This window comes from Oncorhynchus nerka, unplaced genomic scaffold (genome assembly GCF_034236695.1).
Source record: "Oncorhynchus nerka isolate Pitt River unplaced genomic scaffold, Oner_Uvic_2.0 unplaced_scaffold_1356, whole genome shotgun sequence".
Taxonomy (NCBI): Eukaryota; Metazoa; Chordata; class Actinopteri; order Salmoniformes; family Salmonidae; genus Oncorhynchus; species Oncorhynchus nerka.
In genome coordinates this window covers 55479-74778 of record NW_027039991.1, presented here as the reverse complement: position 1 = coordinate 74778, position 19300 = coordinate 55479, and the positions used below count along the sequence as shown (strand labels likewise).

At 45.2% G+C, this 19300-nt stretch overlaps 1 protein-coding gene across 3 annotated transcripts in view; it reads left to right on the top strand.

Moving 5' to 3' along the window:
* The window catches only part of LOC115132655 (AMP deaminase 2-like), a 47931-nt gene that overhangs the window by 12026 nt on the left and 16605 nt on the right, over positions 1-19300 (top strand). Inside the window, exon 1 of one of the 3 annotated variants that reach the window (XM_065015663.1) lies at positions 14307-14394. The exons of 1 other annotated variant lie outside the window; for it this stretch is intronic. Coding sequence is in view for 1 of the 2 variants with exons in the window: in XM_065015662.1 (XP_064871734.1) it covers positions 14397-14433 (37 nt within the window). In the remaining variant the exon portion in view is untranslated. Of the gene's footprint in view, positions 1-14306; positions 14434-19300 lie in introns of those variants that run through there. One more of the 3 variants, XM_065015662.1, reaches the window with a different exon arrangement.

Here is a 19300-nt window from a genome sequence, read left to right as displayed (position 1 = left end):
AGGTAGCTGACAGAGGAGTAGGAAGTAGTAGGTAGCTGACAGAAGTAGTAGGTAGGAAGCTGACAGAGGAGTAGGAAGTAGTAGGTAGCTGACAGAGGAGTAGGAAGTAGTAGGTAGCTGACAGAGGACAGAAGTAGTAGGTAGACAGAGGAGTAGGAAGTAGTAGGTAGCTGACAGAGGAGTAGGAAGTAGTAGGTAGCTGACAGAGGAGTAGGAAGTAGTAGGTAGCTGACAGAGGAGTAGGAAGTAGTAGGTAGCTGACAGAGGAGTAGGAAGTAGTAGGTAGCTGACAGAGGAGTAGGAAGTAGTAGGTAGCTGACAGAGTAGGAAGTAGTAGGTAGCTGACAGAGGAGTAGGAAGTAGTAGGTAGCTGACAGAGGAGTAGGAAGTAGTAGGTAGCTGACAGAGGAGTAGGAAGTAGTAGGTAGCTGACAGAGGAGTAGGAAGTAGTAGGTAGCTGACAGAGGAGTAGGAAGTAGTAGGTAGCTGACAGAGGAGTAGGAAGTAGTAGGTAGCTGACAGAGGAGTAGGAAGTAGTAGGTAGCTGACAGAGGAGTAGGAAGTAGTAGGTAGCTGACAGAGGAGTAGGAAGTAGTAGGTAGCTGACAGAGGAGTAGGAAGTAGTAGGTAGCTGACAGAGGAGTAGGAAGTAGTAGGTAGCTGACAGAGGAGTAGGAAGTAGTAGGTAGCTGACAGAGGAGTAGGAAGTAGTAGGTAGCTGACAGAGGAGTAGGAAGTAGTAGGTAGCTGACAGAGGAGTAGGAAGTAGTAGGTAGCTGACAGAGAGTAGGAAGTAGTAGGTAGCTGACAGAGGAGGAAGTAGTAGGTAGGAAGTAGTAGGTAGCTGACAGAGGAGTAGGAAGTAGTAGGTAGCTGACAGAGGAGTAGGAAGTAGTAGGTAGCTGACAGAGGAGTAGGAAGTAGTAGGTAGCTGACAGAGTAGGGAAGTAGTAGGAAGAGTAGGAAGTAGTAGGTAGCAGGGAAGTAGTAGGTGACAGAGGAGTAGGAAGTAGTAGGTAGCTGACAGAGGAAGAAGTAGTAGGTAGCTGACAGAGGAGTAGGAAGTAGTAGGTAGCTGACAGAGGAGTAGGAAGTAGTAGGTAGCTGACAGAGGAGTAGGAAGTAGTAGGTAGCTGACAGAGGAGTAGGAAGTAGTAGGTAGCTGACAGAGGAGTAGGAAGTAGTAGGTAGCTGACAGAGGAGTAGGAAGTAGTAGGTAGCTGACAGAGGAGTAGGGAAGTAGTAGGTAGCTGACAGAGGAGTAGGAAGTAGTAGGTAGCTGACAGAGGAGTAGGAAGTAGTAGGTAGCTGACAGAGGAGTAGGAAGTAGTAGGTAGCTGACAGAGGAGTAGGAAGTAGTAGGTAGCTGACAGAGGAGTAGGAAGTAGTAGGTAGCTGACAGAGGAGTAGGAAGTAGTAGGTAGCTGACAGAGGAGTAGGAAGTAGTAGGTAGCTGACAGAGTAGGAAGTAGTAGGTAGCTGACAGAGGAGTAGGAAGTAAGTAGCTGACAGAGGAGTAGGAAGTAGTAGGTAGCTGACAGAGGAGTAGGAAGTAGTAGGTAGCTGACAGAGGAGTAGGAAGTAGTAGGTAGCTGACAGAGGAGTAGGAAGTAGTAGGTAGCTGACAGAGGAGTAGGAAGTAGTAGGTAGCTGACAGAGGAGTAGGAAGTAGTAGGTAGTAGGAAGTAGTGACTGACAGAGGAGTAGGAAGTAGTAGGTAGCTGACAGAGGAGTAGGAAGTAGTAGGGCTGACAGAGAGTAGGAAGTAGTAGGTAGCTGACAGAGGAGTAGGAAGTAGTGACAGAGAGTAGAGAAGTAGTAGGTAGCTGACAGAGGAGTAGGAAGTAGTAGGTAGCTGACAGAGGAGTAGGAAGTAGTAGGTAGCTGACAGAGGAGTAGGAAGTAGTAGGTAGCTGACAGAGGAGTAGGAAGTAGTAGGTAGCTGACAGAGGAGTAGGAAGTAGTAGGTAGCTGACAGAGGAGTAGGAAGTAGTAGGTAGCTGACAGAGGAGTGACAGAGGAGTAGGAAGTAGTAGGTAGCTGACAGAGGAGTAGGAAGTAGTAGGTAGCTGACAGAGTAGTAGTAGCTGACAGAAGTAGTAGTAGGTAGCTGACAGAGGAGTAGGAAGTAGTAGGTAGCTGACAGAGGAGTAGGAAGTAGTAGGTAGCTGACAGAGGAGTAGGAAGTAGTAGGTAGCTGACAGAGGAGTAGGAAGTAGTAGGTAGCTGACAGAGGAGTAGGAAGTAGTAGGTAGCTGACAGAGGAGTAGGAAGTAGTAGGTAGCTGACAGAGGAGTAGGAAGTAGTAGGTAGCTGACAGAGGAGTAGGAAGTAGTAGGTAGCTGACAGAGGAGTAGGAAGTAGTAGGTAGCTGACAGAGGAGTAGGAAGTAGTAGGTAGCTGACAGGAGTAGGAAGTAGTAGGTAGCTGACAGAGTAGGAAGTAGTAGGTTAGTAGCTGACAGAGGAGTAGGAAGTAGTAGGTAGCTGACAGAGGAGTAGGAAGTAGTAGGTAGCTGACAGAGGAGTAGTAGGTAGCTGACAGAGGAGTAGGAAGTAGTAGGTAGCTGACAGAAGGAGTAGGAAGTAGTAGGTAGCTGACAGAGGAGTAGGAAGTAGTAGGTAGCTGACAGAGGAGTAGGAAGTAGTAGGTAGCTGACAGAGGAGTAGGAAGTAGTAGCTGACAGAGGAGTAGGAAGTAGTAGGTAGCTGACAGAGGAGTAGGAAGTAGTAGGTAGCTGACAGAGAGGTAGGAAGAAGTAGTAGAAGTAGCTGACAGAGGAGTAGGAAGTAGTAGGTAGCTGACAGAGAGGAAGTAGTAGGTAGGGAAGTAGTAGGTAGCTGACAGAGGAGTAGGAAGTAGTAGGTAGCTGACAGAGGAGTAGGAAGTAGGTAGCTGACAGAGGAAGTAGTAGGTAGCTGACAGAGGAGTAGGAAGTAGTAGGTAGCTGACAGAGGAGTGACAGAGGAGTAGGAAGTAGTAGGTAGCTGACAGAGGAGTAGGAAGTAGTAGGTAGCTGACAGAGGAGTAGGAAGTAGTAGGTAGCTGACAGAGGAGGAAGTAGTAGGTAGCTGACAGAGGAGTAGGAAGTAGTAGGTAGCTGACAGAGGAGTAGGAAGTAGTAGGTAGCTGACAGAGGAGTAGTAGGAAGTAGTAGGTAGCTGACAGAGGAGTAGGAAGTAGTAGGTAGCTGACAGAGGAGTAGGAAGTAGTAGGTAGCTGACAGAGGAGTAGGAAGTAGTAGGTAGCTGACAGAGGAGTAGGAAGTAGTAGGTAGCTGACAGAGGAGTAGGAAGTAGTAGGTAGCTGACAGAGGAGTAGGAAGTAGTAGGTAGCTGACAGAGGAGTAGGAAGTAGTAGGTAGCTGACAGAGGAGTAGACAGAAGTAGTAGGTAGCTGACAGAGGAGTAGGAAGTAGTAGGTAGCTGACAGAGGAGTAGGAAGTAGTAGGTAGCTGACAGAGGAGTAGGAAGTAGTAGGTAGCTGACAGAGGAGAGTAGGAAGTAGTAGGTAGCTGACAGAGGAGTAGGAAGTAATAGGTAGCTGACAGAAGAGTAGGTAGCTGACAGAGAGTAGGAAGTAGTAGGTAGCTGACAGAGGAGTAGGAAGTAGTAGGTAGCTGACAGAGGAGTAGGAAGTAGTAGGTAGCTGACAGTAGGAGTAGAAGTAGTAGGTAGCTGACAGAGGAGTAGGAAGTAGTAGGTAGCTGACAGAGGAGTAGGAAGTAGTAGGTAGCTGACAGAGGAGTAGGAAGTAGTAGGTAGCTGACAGAGGAGTAGGAAGTAGTAGGTAGCTGACAGAGGAGTAGGAAGTAGTAGGTAGCTGACAGAGGAGTAGGAAGTAGTAGGTAGCTGACAGAGGAGTAGGAAGTAGTAGGTAGCTGACAGAGGAGTAGGAAGTAGTAGGTAGCTGACAGAGGAGTAGGAAGTAGTAGGTAGCTGACAGAGGAGTAGGAAGTAGTAGGTAGCTGACAGAGGAGTAGGAAGTAGTAGGTAGCTGACAGAGGAGTAGGAAGTAGTAGGTAGCTGACAGAGGAGTAGGAAGTAGTAGGTAGCTGACAGAGGAGTAGGAAGTAGTAGGTAGCTGACAGAGGAGTAGGAAGTAGTAGGTAGCTGACAGAGGAGTAGGAAGTAGTAGGTAGCTGACAGAGGAGTAGGAAGTAGTAGGTAGCTGACAGAGGAGTAGGAAGTAGTAGGTAGCTGACAGAGAGTAGAAGTAGTAGGTAGCTGACAGAGGAGTAGGAAGTAGTAGGTAGCTGACAGAGGAGTAGGAAGTAGTAGGTAGCTGACAGAGGAGTAGGGAAGTAGTAGGTAGCTGACAGAGGAGTAGGAAGTAGTAGGTAGACTGACAGGACTGACAGTAGGAAGTAGTAGGTAGCTGACAGAAAGGGTAGACAGAAGTAGTAGGTAGCTGACAGAGGAGTAGGAAGTAGTAGGTAGCTGACAGAGGAGTAGGACGTAGTAGGTAGCTGAGTAGGTAGCTGACAGAGTAGTAGGAAGTAGTAGGTAGCTGACAGAGGGTAGGAAGTAGTAGGTAGCTGACAGAGGGACAGAGGAGTAGGAAGTAGTAGTAGGTAGCTGACAGGGTAGGAAGTAGTAGGTAGCTGACAGAGGAGTAGGAAGTAGTAGGTAGCTGACAGAGAGGTAGGAAGTAGTAGGTAGCTGACAGAGGAGTAGGAAGTAGTAGGTAGCTGACAGAGGAGTAGGAAGTAGTAGGTAGCTGACAGAGGAGTAGGAAGTAGTAGGTAGCTGACAGGAGTTGGAAGTAGTAGGTAGCTGACAGAGGAGTAGGAAGTAGTAGGTAGCTGACAGAGGAGTAGGAAGTAGTAGTTAGCTGACAGAGGAGTAGGAAGTAGTAGGTAACTGACAGAGGAGTAGGAAGTAGTAGGTAACTGACAGAGGAGTAGGAAGTAGTAGGTAGCTGACAGAGGAGTAGGAAGAAGGAGGTAGCTGACAGAGGAGTAGGAAGTAGTAGGTAGCTGACAGAGGAGTAGGAAGTAGTAGGTAGCTGACAGAGGAGTAGGAAGTAGTAGGTAGCTGACAGAGGAGTAGGAAGTAGTAGGTAGGTGACAGAGGAGTAGGAAGTAGTAGGTAGCTGACAGAGGAGTAGGAAGTAGTAGGTAGCTGACAGAGGAGTAGGAAGTAGTAGGTAGCTGACAGAGGAGTAGGAAGTAGTAGGTAGCTGACAGAGGAGTAGGAAGTAGTAGGTAGCTGACAGAGGAGTCACTCACCTTGATGGATGAATTCTATACACTTATCTTTTAATTAACTTAATTAATTAAAATAAAGCTATATTTTCATGATATTCAGCATATTAATGGTTAACACTGTGTGGGCCTGTGTCTCTCCAGTCCCAGACACACAGACAAACTGTGTTATGAACCCCCAGCCCAGTAGGCAACAAGGTATCAGATGTCAAAACATCACACCTGTTAGATTATTGAAATGATGTCATCTGTTTACATATACATGTCATTTAAATAAACAAGTTCATCGTAAAAAAAGAAAAAGAAGCAGAGCATTTACTTCTATGCAGGAACATATATCCACTTCAAATGATCATTCTAGAAATCTATTTCCTCTTTCATAAAGGCCTTCATTTGATTTAGGAAAACACATTGAAACACAGAAATCAGATCAGTGTGAAACAAACCCTCCAGACATGGAAAAAAACAAGGCAAAGATGAGTCCCAAATGGCACCCTATTCTCTACCTAGTGTCCCAAATGTCACCCTATTCTCTAACTAGTGTCCCAAATGGCACCCTATTCTCTATATAGTGCACTACTGTTGGACCAGGGCTCAATACATAGGGCATTTGGGACACACTGCACCACAATTGTCTCTGATTATCTGCAGAGATGTCAGCTGACAACACTTATTACTGTAATCACACTGCAGTACGTGTCAGACTGTCTGGGACACACAGTGTCAGACTGTCTGGGACACACAGTGTCAGACTGTCTGGGACACACAGTGTCAGACTGTCTGGGACACACAGTTACACGCATCAGTGACGTGCAGGCAGGGCAGGCAGTAACTAATGTTTTTTTGGTCAATGATTTTTATGGATTTTAGTCTAAAAGTTCCCAAATGTGCTAAAACTGCTTCGATAGCTCTGGTCGATCTGTGGCGACCTTCCATTCAAATCGTTGACAGGTGTGGCCATTCATGACCCCATTCCCTGTTGATGGGCAGTGGTAGGCACTGGCATCAAGGTTGATACTAGCTTCGCTCCTTGCATTGAGCAGATTTAATATTTTGCGAATGCTTATTGCCTTTAAAAGGCTTGAACATGTTGTGTAGGAAAAAGCTTGCCTTGTGTAGGAAAAAGCTTGACCTCACTGCAAGTCACTGACACACACACACACACACACACACACACACACAGCTTTTAGGAGCTCCCATGAGTCCCATCTCTTATCTGTGACGAAAGAGTTCAGAGTTGTACTAGGTTTAAAATCAGAGAGAGAGAGAGAGAGAGAGAGAGAGAGAGAGAGAGAGAGAGAGAGAGAGAGAGAGAGAGAGAGAGAGAGAGAGAGAGAGAGAGACAGAGAGAGAGAGAGACAGAGAGACACAGAGAGAGAGAGACAGAGAGAGAGACAGAGAGAGAGAGACAGAGAGAGAGACAGAGAGAGAGAGAGAGAGAGAGACAGAGAGAGAGAGAGAGAGAGACAGAGAGAGAGGTAGAGATAGAGAGAGAGGTAGAGATAGAGAGAGAGGTAGAGAGAGAGAGAGAGATAGAGAGAGAGACAGAGAGAGACAGAGAGAGAGGTAGAGATAGAGAGAGAGAGAGAGTGAGAGTGAGAGAGAGAGGTAGAGACAGAGACAGAGAGAGAGACAGAGAGAGAGAGAGAGAGAGAGAGAGAGAGAGAGAGAGACAGAGAGAGAGAGAGAGAGAGAGAGACAGAGAGAGACAGAGAGAGACAGAGAGAGAGACAGAGAGAGACAGAGAGACCTGTTGCCTCATTCAATTCAAAGACATTTTCCACACTGAGTGGATGATGAAATTGTCTAAATCTCTAATTTAGATGGAAATTGTCTTTGGAATGAGACACTTCACAGGTGGTTGCTGTTTATAGATAATGGTACAAGAAACTCATCAGTTGAAGTACCAGGAAAGGAGGCTTGGCTGGCTGGCAGACGGACGTCATTATTTTATTTATTTTCATTTATTTTGGGAAAAAATAGAAGAGGTAGAGTAGGAACATTAATCTTAATTTCTCACTTTGTTTTGTTTTGATAATATAAGGGCATAGGGCGAGACCCAGATGCAGGCACGGAAGGCAGATGGTTCGAGTCACTGATATTTATTAGTATCCAAGGAGCGGGCAAGAGAATGGTCGTGGACAGGCAAAAAGATCATAACAAGGTCAGAGTCCAGGAGGTACAGAGTGGCAGGCAAGCTTGAGATCAGGGCAGGCAGGTTCAGAGTCAAGGCAGGCAAGGGTCAAAACTGGGAGGACCAGCTAAAAACAACGAAAAGGAAAAAGCAGGAGCATGGAGTAACACGCTGGTTGACTTGACAAAACAAGACAAACTGACACAGACAGACAGAAAACACAGTTATAAATACCCAGGGGATAATGGGGAAGATGGGTGACACCAGGAGGGGGGTGGAGACAAGCACAGAGACAGGTGAAACATATCAGGGCGTGACAGAAAAGTCTTCATGTGGTTGGGTTGAGAAGGGGGTTGTGAATAAAATGAGTATTCTTGCTGTTTTTTGAATTGCCACTAGCTGTTTGGGCTTATACGTATATACACCTGTTCTAAAAGGCCCCAGAGTCTGCAACACCACTAAGCAAGGGGCACCACCAAGCAAGCAGCACTATGAAGACCAAGGAGCTCTCCAAACAGGTCAGGGACAAAGTTGTTGAGAAGTACAGATCAGGGTTGGGTTATAAAAAATATCAGAAACTTTGAACATCCCACAGAGCACCATTAAATCCACTATTAAAATATGGAAAGAATATGGCACCACAACAAATCTGCCAAGACAAGACTAAAACTCACAGACTTGGCAAGGAGGGCATTAATCAGAGAGGCAACAAAGAGACCAAAGATAACCCTGAAGCAGCTGCAAAGCTCCACAGCGGAGATTGGAGTGTCTGTCTATAGGACCGCATTAAGCCGTACACTCCACAGCTGGGCTTTACGGAAGAAAGGCCAGAAAAAATGCCATTCCTTAAAGAAAGAAATAAGCAAACGCGTTTGGTGTTTTGCCAAAAGGCATGTGGGAGACTCCCCAAACATATGGAAGAAGGTACTCTGGTCAGATGAGACTAAAATTGAGCTTTTTGCCCACCAAGGAAAACGCTATGTCTGGCGCAAACCCAACTCTTCTCATCACCCCGAGAACACCATCGCCACGGTGAAGCATGGCGATGTCGGCATCATGCTGTGGGGATGTTTTTCATCGGCAGGGACTTGGAAACTGGTCAGAATGGGCGGAATGATGGATGGTGCTAAATACGGGGAAATTATTGAGGGAAACCTGTTTCAGTCTTCCAGAGATTTGAGACTGGGACAGAGGTTCACCTTCCAGCAGGACAATGACCCTAAGCATACTGCTAAATCAACACTTGAGTGGTTTAAGGGGAAACATTCAGATGTCTTGGAATGGCCTAGTCAAAGCCCAGACCTCAATCCAATTGAGAATCTCTGGTATGACTTAAAGATTGCTTTACACCAGCAGATCCCATCCAACTTGAAGGAGCTGGAGCAGTTTTGCCTTGAAGAATGGGAAAAAATCCCAGTGGCAAGATGTGCCAAGCTTGTAGAGACATACCCCATGAGACTTGCAGCTGTAATTGCTGCAAAAGATGGCTCTACAAAGTGTTGACTTTGGGGGGGGGTGGGGGGGGGGCGGTTCCAGTTGTTATTTCTTGTTTGTTTCACAATAAAACAAATGTTGCATCTTCAAAGTGGTAGGCATGTTGTGTAAATCAAATGATACAAACACCTATTTTAATTCCAGGTTGTAAGGCAACAAAATAGGAAAAATGTCAAGGTGGGTGAATACTTTTGCAAGCCACTGTACATGTCTGTATTATGTTAAATATGGACGATTCCCTTTGTATTTACAAAATATAGTCATTTTTTAAAGGAACAATGCAATTAGGTTGTATGTCTGTCCACAATCTGAAAATAAACTTTGTTCTGAAAACTAATCTAGAGCTGGTTTCCCAGACATGGATCAAGCCTAGTCCTGGACTAGAATGTACTTTCAATGGAGTCTACACTGAGTGTACAAAACATTAGGAACACCTGCTCTTTCCATGACATAGACTGACCAGGTGAATCCAGGTGAAAGATATGGATCCCTTATTGATGTCACTTGTTAAATCCACTTCAATCAGTGTAGATGAAGGTCAAGAGACTGGTTAAAGAAGGATTTTTAAGCCTTGAGACAATTGAGACATGCATTGTGTGCCATTCAGAGGGTGAATGGGCAAAACAAGATATTGAAGTGCCTTTGAACAGGGTATAGTAGTAGGTTCCAGGCATTCCGGTTTGAGTGTGTCAAGAACTGCTGGGTTAAAAAAAAAAAAGAGGACATAGGAGGCTGATATGAATTGTGCAGAGCAACAGAAGGGCTACAGTTAGTCAACTGACAGTCCTGTACAAAATTGATGGCCAAAGACCTATAAAAGAAAGCACAACTCAATCAATCGATCAATCAAATTTTATTTGTCACATACACATGGTTAGCAGATGTTAATGCGAGTGTAGCGAAATGCTTGTGCTTCTAGTTCCGACAATGCAGTAATAACCAACGAGTAATCTAACTAACAATTCCAAAACTACTACCTTATACACACAAGTGTAAAGGGATAAAGAATATGTACATAAAGATATATGAATGAGTGATGGTACAGAGCGGCATAGGCAAGATGCAGTAGATGGTATCGAGTACAGTATATACATATGAGATGAGTATGTAAACAAAGTGGCATAGTTTAAAGTGGCTAGTGATACATGTATTACATAAAGATGCAATAGATGATATAGAGTACAGTATATACGTATACATATGAGATAAATAATGTAGGGTATGTAAACATTATATTAAGTACTCATCGTACCTTGACACGAATGAGGAATGGCAGCCGACGACCTTATGAGTTCCACTTCTTTCAGCAAAAAAACAAGAAACTGCGGGCTGAGGGGAAAAGAACGCTGGACACTAGAGGATTGTAAAACATTGCTTGGTCTGTTGAATCCCGGGTCCCTGCTGTTTCACACTGATGGGAGGACTAGGGTATGGAGAACTTCATCAGTACATCTAAGGTGTATGGCTACGGTATATGTAAACTTCCAACTTCAACTGTCTGTGCTGCATAACGGTATGCATATTGGATTCCTCTGTTAACAGCTTTGCAGACAGTAGGTGGAGTGTGATGGACACACATGCAGTCTGATCACATCATGAACAGTGTCAGACATGATTACAGTGTTAGTCTTCTGTTAACAGCTTTGCAGACAGTAGGTGGAGTGTGATGGACACACATGCAGTCTGATCACATCATGAACAGTGTTAAACATGATTACAGTGTTAGTCTTCTGTTAACAGCTTTGTAGACAATAGGTGGAGTGTGATGGACACACATGCAGTCTGATCACATCATGAACAGTGTCAGACATGATTACAGTGTTAGTCAGGAGTCAGACCACAAAGAGCTGTTTTACCATCAAGAGGGGTAGGATCATTATGAGATGGTACTAGTGTAACGGATGTGAAACGGCTAGCTTAGTTAGCGGTGGTGCGCTAAATAGCGTTTCAATCAGTGACGTCACTTGCTCTGAGGCCTTGAAGTAGTAATTCCCCTTGCTCTGCAAGGGCCGCAGCTTTCGTGGAGCGATGGGTAACGATGCTTCGTGGGTGACTGTTGTTGATGTGTGCAGAGGGTCCCTGGTTCGCGCCCGGGTATGGGCGAGGGGACGGTCTAAAGTCATACTGTTACACTAAGACAATATAAGGATTTTTATAAATGATGATAACAAGTCCTATAATTGCATTACAATGCCTTACACCTGTCAACATTGAGTAAAATGTTACCAAATTATTAATACGTCTATATATTTTACCTTTACGCCAAGAGAGCCGAACCTCTAGGTGGTTGGGGCTCAGGCCGCTACAGTCCAGCATGACTCATTGAGATGAAATCATCTTTAGAGGGTTTTTTGACTGTTTTGAGCAATGGTGTATCCCCTAAATGGCACCCTATTTCCAATATAGTGCATTACTCCCTATGGGCCCTGGTACAAACGAAATGCACTATGTAGGGAATAGGGTGCCTTTTGATAGCATCCATAAACTCTCACAGCTGGGATGCTTGTTAAGAACTGATTGCCTCTGATGCTTGAGAGAGCTTCTGGCTTTGTTCTTCTGACAGGGGCTGCTATTGAAACTGGATCTGCCTCCGAATCAGTCTCATCTTTCAGAGGAGTTTTTCACCACCTTTATAAAAAGCCCTGAGGGGCCATGATGTCTGTTCTGTGAACATTTACTGTTAGATAAAATCATGATCTGTTCAACCTTTTATAACACATGTCATTACTAACATGACCAGTGTATATATATATATATATATATATATCATAGTTGAAGTGTACCTATGATGAAAATTACAGGCCTCTCCCATCTTTTTAAGTGGGAGAACTTGCACAATTGGTGGCTGACTAAATACTTTGGTGGCTGACTAAATACTTTGGTGGCTGACTAAATACTTTGGTGGCTGACTAAATACTTTGGTGGCTGACTAAATACTTTGGTGGCTGACTAAATACTTTTGTGCCCCACTGTATAAATATATCTCTTTTAAAAAGGTCAACAATAGCCGCTGTCTAAGAACCATTGGTCTCTCCTGACGTTGTCAAATGTCTGAATGAATTCAGTTCTTGATTGTCTGATTGAAGGAAACGTATTTACCCTTCACTCATCTATGTAGCCTCATAGCCGCGGGAAGTAAGGGGTTCTGAGGGTGCTGAAAAATCAGATTAAAATGAATAAATAATAATACTAGTCCTGTATTAGCGGACCAATATAGAGTACCACAGTATGAGTCATAATACCCATAAAACCTAGCGGTCAAACAGGGAAATGGTTCCAATCGTTTTTTCCACCATTCTTTTTTCCCATATGGGATTTTAGAAACACTTAAAATAAGGCTTGTGCTTTGTGTAGGCTTTACCCTGACGTGATGTTTTGATAACCACGTAAATGTCTACGGGACAAGGTGACTTTGACCAATATATTCCCCTTTATCACCCTAAATTAAACGCTAATTAGCTGCTAATGTGGCTGCTAAACCTGTAGAAGAATTCATTAAAACAACAACAAAATAGTTTAAAAAAAAATGTATCAAATAAAACAACTTTCAAATGAAAGGGAACTTCTTGGCTGGGGGAAAAAACAACTTTCAAATGAAAGGGAACTTCTTGGCTGGGGGAAAAAACAACTTTCAAATGAAAGGGAACTTTTTGGCTGGGGGAAAAAACAACTTTCAAATGAAAGGGAACTTCTTGGCTGGGGGAAAAAACAACTTTCAAATGAAAGGGAACTTCTTGGCTGGGGGAAAAAACAACTTTCAAATGAAAGGGAACTTCTTGGCTGGGGAAAAAACAACTTTCAAATGAAAGGGAACTTCTTGGCTGGGGGAAAAAACAACTTTCAAATGAAAGGGAACTTCTTGGCTGGGGGAAAAAACAACTTTCAAATGAAAGGGAACTTCTTGGGGGGAAAAAACACATTTGATAAAATATAGTCTTACGTAGGTGTCATAACCAGCCGTAGAATAACGCAATGTATGTGTCACAACAGGTGATAAATATATTGGTCATGCCAGTGTTATGGCCATATTATGACAGGTTATGACAAGCTATGTCAGCTGTTACAACATATTATGACGTGGTTATGACGTTGTTATGGCGTGGTTATGACGTGGTTATGACGTGGTTATGACGTGGTTATGGCGTGGTTATGGCGTGGTTATGACGTGGTTATGACAAGTAATGTCAGCTGTTACAACATATTATGACGTGGTTATGGCGTGGTTATGGCGTGGTTATGGCGTGGTTATGATGTGGTTATGACGTGGTTATGGCGTGGTTATGACGTGGTTATGGCGTGGTTATGCGTGGTTATGGCATGGTTATGGCGTGTATTGACGTGGTTATGATATGGTTATGGCGTGGTTATGGCATGGTTATGAAGTGTATTGACGTGGTTATGATATGGTTATGGCGTGGTTATGGCGTGGTTATGACATGGTTATGGCGTGGTTACGACGTGGTTATGACGTTGTTATGGCGTGGTTATGGCGTGGTTATGCCGTGGTTACGACGTGGTTATGACGTGGTTATGATGTGGTTATGACGTGGTTATGACGTGGTTATGGCGTGGTTATGGCGTGGTTATGGTGTGGTTATGATGTGGTTATGATGTGGTTATGGCGTGGTTATGGCGTGGTTATGATGTGGTTATGGCGTGGTTATGGCGTGGTTATGGCGTGGTTATGACGTGGTTATGGCGTGGTTATGGCGTGGTTATGGCGTGGTTATGGCGTGGTTATGACGTGGTTATGGCGTGGTTATGACGTGGTTATGGCGTGGTTATGACGTGGTTATGGCGTGGTTATGACGTGGTTATGACGTGTTATGGCGCTGGGTGTCAAGTAAAGTGTTACCAGAGATAATGATGCCTGCAAATCTTACTACGTTATCGTGTGTTTGTTTACCTCACAATGTGTCTCTGTGTCGTGAAAATGCACATGTGAAAAATTTCTACTTTTGCATTATCTTATTTCCGGCATAGTATTTACATCAGGAGACCACATCACTGCACTGCAGACGACAGAAGCTCCACCAATGACAGGAGGGGGAAATTAATACACAGTGGCCCATTTTAATTTCATTCATACAGTATGAGGAAAGGGGTAGGATGAGGGTGTGGTCTTTTTTTAATTAAGCAACCATCTCTTGGATGACCTCTGGCTCTCTGCAAGCACGTCTCATACACACAAACACACACACACACACACACACACACACACAAATGAACACAGGCTACCTCAACCTTCCCCTGAGCAAATTAAAACATGTGGGACAGCAAACGATGAGATAGAGGGGAGTTGATTTGAGAGAAACAGGGACTCCAGCCTTTTTCCTGAGTGATGCAGCCTGTCCCTGCCCCCCCGCGCCCCGCTACACCACATGGTACGGTCCAGATCGATGTCACAGGCATTTAAATGAGGAAGGAAGAGCAGCAGAGACTGCTAGACAGCTGGGCCAAACCAGGCAGAAACAGGGGTGGGGGGGCAGACAGATACACAGACACCGGGACAGAAAGAGAGACAGAGGGAGAGTGGATGGATCTACAGGACCAGTTCTGTGTATGTATGACATGACAGAGAATGAAGAGGACAGGGGAAGTACGTGTGTGTGTGTGTGTGTGTGTGTGTGTGTGTGTGTGTGTGTGTGTGTGTGTGTGTGTGTGTGTGTGTGTGTATCTCGCTCCCTCTCTCTCTCCTTCCCACCATCCCTCTCTCTCTCTCTCTTCGTGTGAGCCTATCTGGAGAGAGAAACTGTGTTTGACATGTTTAGTCAGGGCACAGATTAGTGTCTCATCAGGACACGCAGCTGCAGGATATAACAGGCAGAGAGGAGAGAGGCACGCATCACTACCCTGATACCAGACAAACAAAACAATGCTAGCTAGATAGCGATCTCTCTCCTCTAAACATCTTGCCTGGTCCCAGATCTGTTTGTGCTCTGTAGTCAGCTCCTATGGATGTGTTAAGACACCACAAACAGATCTTGGACCAGTCTAGCTGTCATAAGGTGAACGCACCAATTTGTAAGTCGCCCTGGATAAGAGCGTCTGCTAAATGACTTAAATGTAAATGTAAATGTAGCTAATCCTTCGATATCCTGATCCCATACAAACAAAACAACGCTAGCTATCTATTTCTCTCCTCCCCTATTAAACACCTTCTCCCTGCTGGTTAACTATCTCTAGCTATCTCTCTCCTCTTTAGCTATCTCTCCTCTCTCCTTCACCTCTCTCTCTCTCTCTCTCTCTCCCCCTCACTCTCTCTCTCTCTCTCTCTCTCTCTCTCTCTCTCTCTCCCTCACCCTCTCTCTCTCTCTCTCCTCTCTCCCTCACCCTCTCTCTCTCTCTCTACTCTCTCCCTCTCTCTCTCTCTCTCTCTCTCTCTCTCTCTCTCTCTCTCTCTACTCTCTCCTCTCTCTCTCTCTCTCTACTCTCTCCCTCTCTCTCTCTCTCTCTACTCTATCCCTCCCCCTCTCTCTCTCTCCTCTCTCCTCTCTCCCTCACCCTCACCCTCTGCTACCCTGTCGCCAGAAAGTGACTTGTGTAATATTCCGGTAGAAATATAATACTATATATTGTGCAGTCTATATATTGTGCAGTCTTAGCTGCACAAGTCTATGGCATCAGTAATCTCTTTGCTATCATTACTGCTGATGGTCAATGGAAACATACTCGTTGATGGTTAACTATCTCTAGCTATCTCTCTCCTCTTTAGCTATCTCTTCTCTCTCTCTCTCTCCTCTCTCCCTCACACTCTCTCTCTCCTCTCTCCCTCACTATCTCTCTCCTCTTTAGCTATCTCTTCTCTCTCTCTCTCCTCCTCTCTCCCTCACCCTCTGCTACCCTGTCGCCAGAAAGTGACTTGTGTAATATTTCGGTAGGAATATAATACTCCCGCCCGGAGTAGAAACTGGTGCATTGTGGCAGTCTTAGCTGCACAAGTCTATGGCATCAGTAATCTCTTTGCTATCATTACTGCTGATGGTCAATGGAAACATACTCGTTGATGAATACCCACAACCCCATGGTGTTGCCGGCTCCACGCTCTAATCCGCTGAGACACCGGAGCCACAGCTGTACAGGTTTGGACTTGACACAACGATCTGAGTGTTGTTGGAAACGTCTAAAACTCAAAAACAGGAAACCAGTAGTGTGAACGAGTTCAGAGGTCAGCCCTCTCTTTGAGGAGGTTGATTATACAGTGTCGATATTTTGAACATTGAGATATTAAGGACATGATAGAGCAGACGCATCGTATATTAAGGAGTGAGATCTGTAGAAATACAGAGTGGCTTTGGAATGTGTTTTGGTGGACGGGAGGAGAAAACCGTGTTGATGCAGGAAAGACAGATGGACATCTGTGGATTAGGTGAAGGAGGGGTTGAGGTCAGGAGATGAGGTCACATCCCCTTAAGGGAGTAATAAGGGTTTGGTATCCTGTACCCTTTTACTGTTGAACCAATGTCTTAAGAGGGATATATATAACTGTGATGGTGAGAAATATTTTGCTGTCTGAATTACAGCTGTACAGAAAATTTGGGAAGAATTAAACTTGGTTAAAGGTTCTCTAGTGTCCGTGAGTTACTTACTCTAAAAAAATAAGAACCTAACAACAGGAAGCGACGACCCTTCACTTTTGACCTTTACTCTCCTTAGTATCAGTTCTTAGTATTAGATGGTTTTCATTTAATCGTCATCCCTCCCTGAGGACTGTTGACGACAACAACACGAGTTTCAGGTGAGATAGAACAGAGAGGTCAGGTCAGTTATGTTCCATACTCTACTCAATATATGTTTCTGAGCACCAATGTTATGTTCCACACTCTACTCAATATATGTTTATGGGCACCAATGTTATGTTCCACACTCTACTCAATATATGTTTCTGAGCACCAATGTTATGTTCCACAGTCTACTCAAGATATGATTCTAGGCACCAATGTTTTGTATTAACTGGAGACATGATTGACTGATTGTCCTAGTCAATGATTTTGCAGGGGCATTGTTGTGTTTCCGGGTCAAATCTAAGTTATTGGTAAATCTGAGATTTGATTACCTGAGGTTCCATATAGTACAAGCAGAATCTATGATCCGTACAGATTATTGTCATGATACCATTTATCTCTTCCAACTGTGTCCCTGTAGAGCCATAATGGATGCTACCCTGTAGAGCGATAATGGATGCTACCCTGTAGAGCCATAATGGATGCTACCCTGTAGAGCCATAATGGATGCTACCCTGTAGAGCCATAATGGATGCTACCCTGTAGAGCCATAATGGATGCTACCCTGTAGAGCCATAATGGATGCTACCCTGTAGAGCCATAATGGATGCTACCCTGTAGAGCCATAATGGATGCTACCCTGTAGAGCCATAATGGATGATACCCTGTAGAGCCATAATGGATTCTACCCTGTAGAGCCATAATGGATGCTACCCTGTAGAGCCATAATGGATGCTACCCTGTAGAGCCATAATGGATGCTACCATGTAGAGCCATAATGGATGCTACCCTGTAGAGCCATAATGTATGCTACCCTGTAGAGCCATAATGGATGCTACCCTGTTGAGCCATAATGGATGCTACCCTGTAGAGCCATAATGGATGCTACCCTGTAGAGCCATAATGGATGCTACCCTGTAGAGCCATAATGGATGCTACCCTGTAGAGCCATAATGGATGCTACCCTGTAGAGCCATAATGGATGCTACCCTGTAGAGCCATAATGGATGCTACCCTGTAGAGCCATAATGGATGCTACCCTGTAGAGCCATAATGTATGCTACCCTGTAGAGCCATAATGGATGCTACCCTGTTGAGCCATAATGGATGCTACCCTGTAGAGCCATAATGGATGCTACCCTGTAGAGCCAAGTACAAAATGTAGCACTGTGTGAAACGTGCCTGCTGGGGACGAGTCTCTCCTTGGTGTGTATTGTGTGGATGGGGAGTTACGTAACCATTAGATTATCTAAATATAGCAGCCATTAGGGGATCCGATACATACAGGCCCATTGGTCTTAGCGCTGCTATTATTGCCACTGGAAGCATACTGCCCTCCACACACACGCAGAGGTAACAGTCAAAATAAAGGAAACATCAACGTAAATAGGGCGTTGGTGGTCATCACGAGCCAGAACAGTTTCAACGCACATTGGTATAGATCTCGAGTCCCACGGTATCTGTCGTTCTGCCCCTGAACAAGGCTGTTAACCCACTGTTCCCTACAACACGCTGTCGTTGTAAATACCATATCCATCTGTCTGTCTGTCTGTCTGGCTGTCTGGCTGTCTGTCTGTCTGTCTGTCTGTCTGGCTGTCTGGCTGTCTGGCTGGCTGTCTGTCTGTCTGTCTGGATGTCTGGCTGTCTGGCTGTCTGGCTGGCTGTCTGTCTGTCTGGCTGTCTGTCTGCCTGCCTGCCTGTCTGGCTGTCTGGCTGTCTGCCTGGCTGTCTGGCTGTCTGCCTGGCTGTCTGTCTGTCTGGCTGGCTGTCTGGCTCTCTGTCTGTCTGGTGGGCTGTATGGCTGTCTGTTGGGCTGTCTGGCTGTCTGTCTGGCTGGCTGTCTGGCTGTCTGTCTGGCTGGCTGTATGGCTGTCTGTTGGGCTGTCTGGTAGGCTGTCTGGCTGTCTGTTGGGCTGTCCGGTAGGCTGACTTCTGACGCCGACAGAGATGGCCGCCTCGCTTCGCGTTCCTAGGAAACTATGCAGTTTTTTGTTTTTTTACGTGTTATTTCTTACATTAGTACCCCAGGTCATCTTAGGTTTCATTACATACAGTCGAGAAGAACTACTGAACATAAGAGCAGCGTCAACTCACCATCAGTACGACCAAGAATATGACTTTCGCGAAGCGGATCCTGTGTACTGCCTTTCACCCAGGACAACAGAATGGATCCCAGCCGGCAACCCAAAAAAACGACTTCGTAAAAGGGGGAAACGGAGCGGTCTTCTGGTCAGACTCCGGAGACGGGCACATCGTGCACCACTCCCTAGCATTCTTCTCGCCAATGTCCAGTCTATTGACAACAAGGTTGATGAAATCCGAGCAAGGGTAGCATTCCAGAGGGACATCAGAGACTGTAACGTTCTTTGCTTCACAGAAACATGGCTCACTGGAGAGACGCTAGTGGAATCGGTGCAGCCAGCTGGTTTCTCCACGCATCGCGCCGACAGAAACAAACATCTTTCTGGTAAGAAGAGGGGCGGGGGCGTATGCTTCATGGTTAACGTGACGTGGTGTGATCATAACAACATACAGGTACTCAAGTCCTTCTGTTCACCTGATTTAGAATTCCTCACAATCAAATGTCGACCGCATTATCTTCCCAGGGAATTCTCTTCGATTATAATCACAGCCGTATATATTCCCCCCCAAGCAGACACATCGATGGCTCTGAACGAACTTTATTTGACTCTTTGCAAACTGGAATCCATTTATCCGGAGGCTGCATTCATTGTAGCTGGG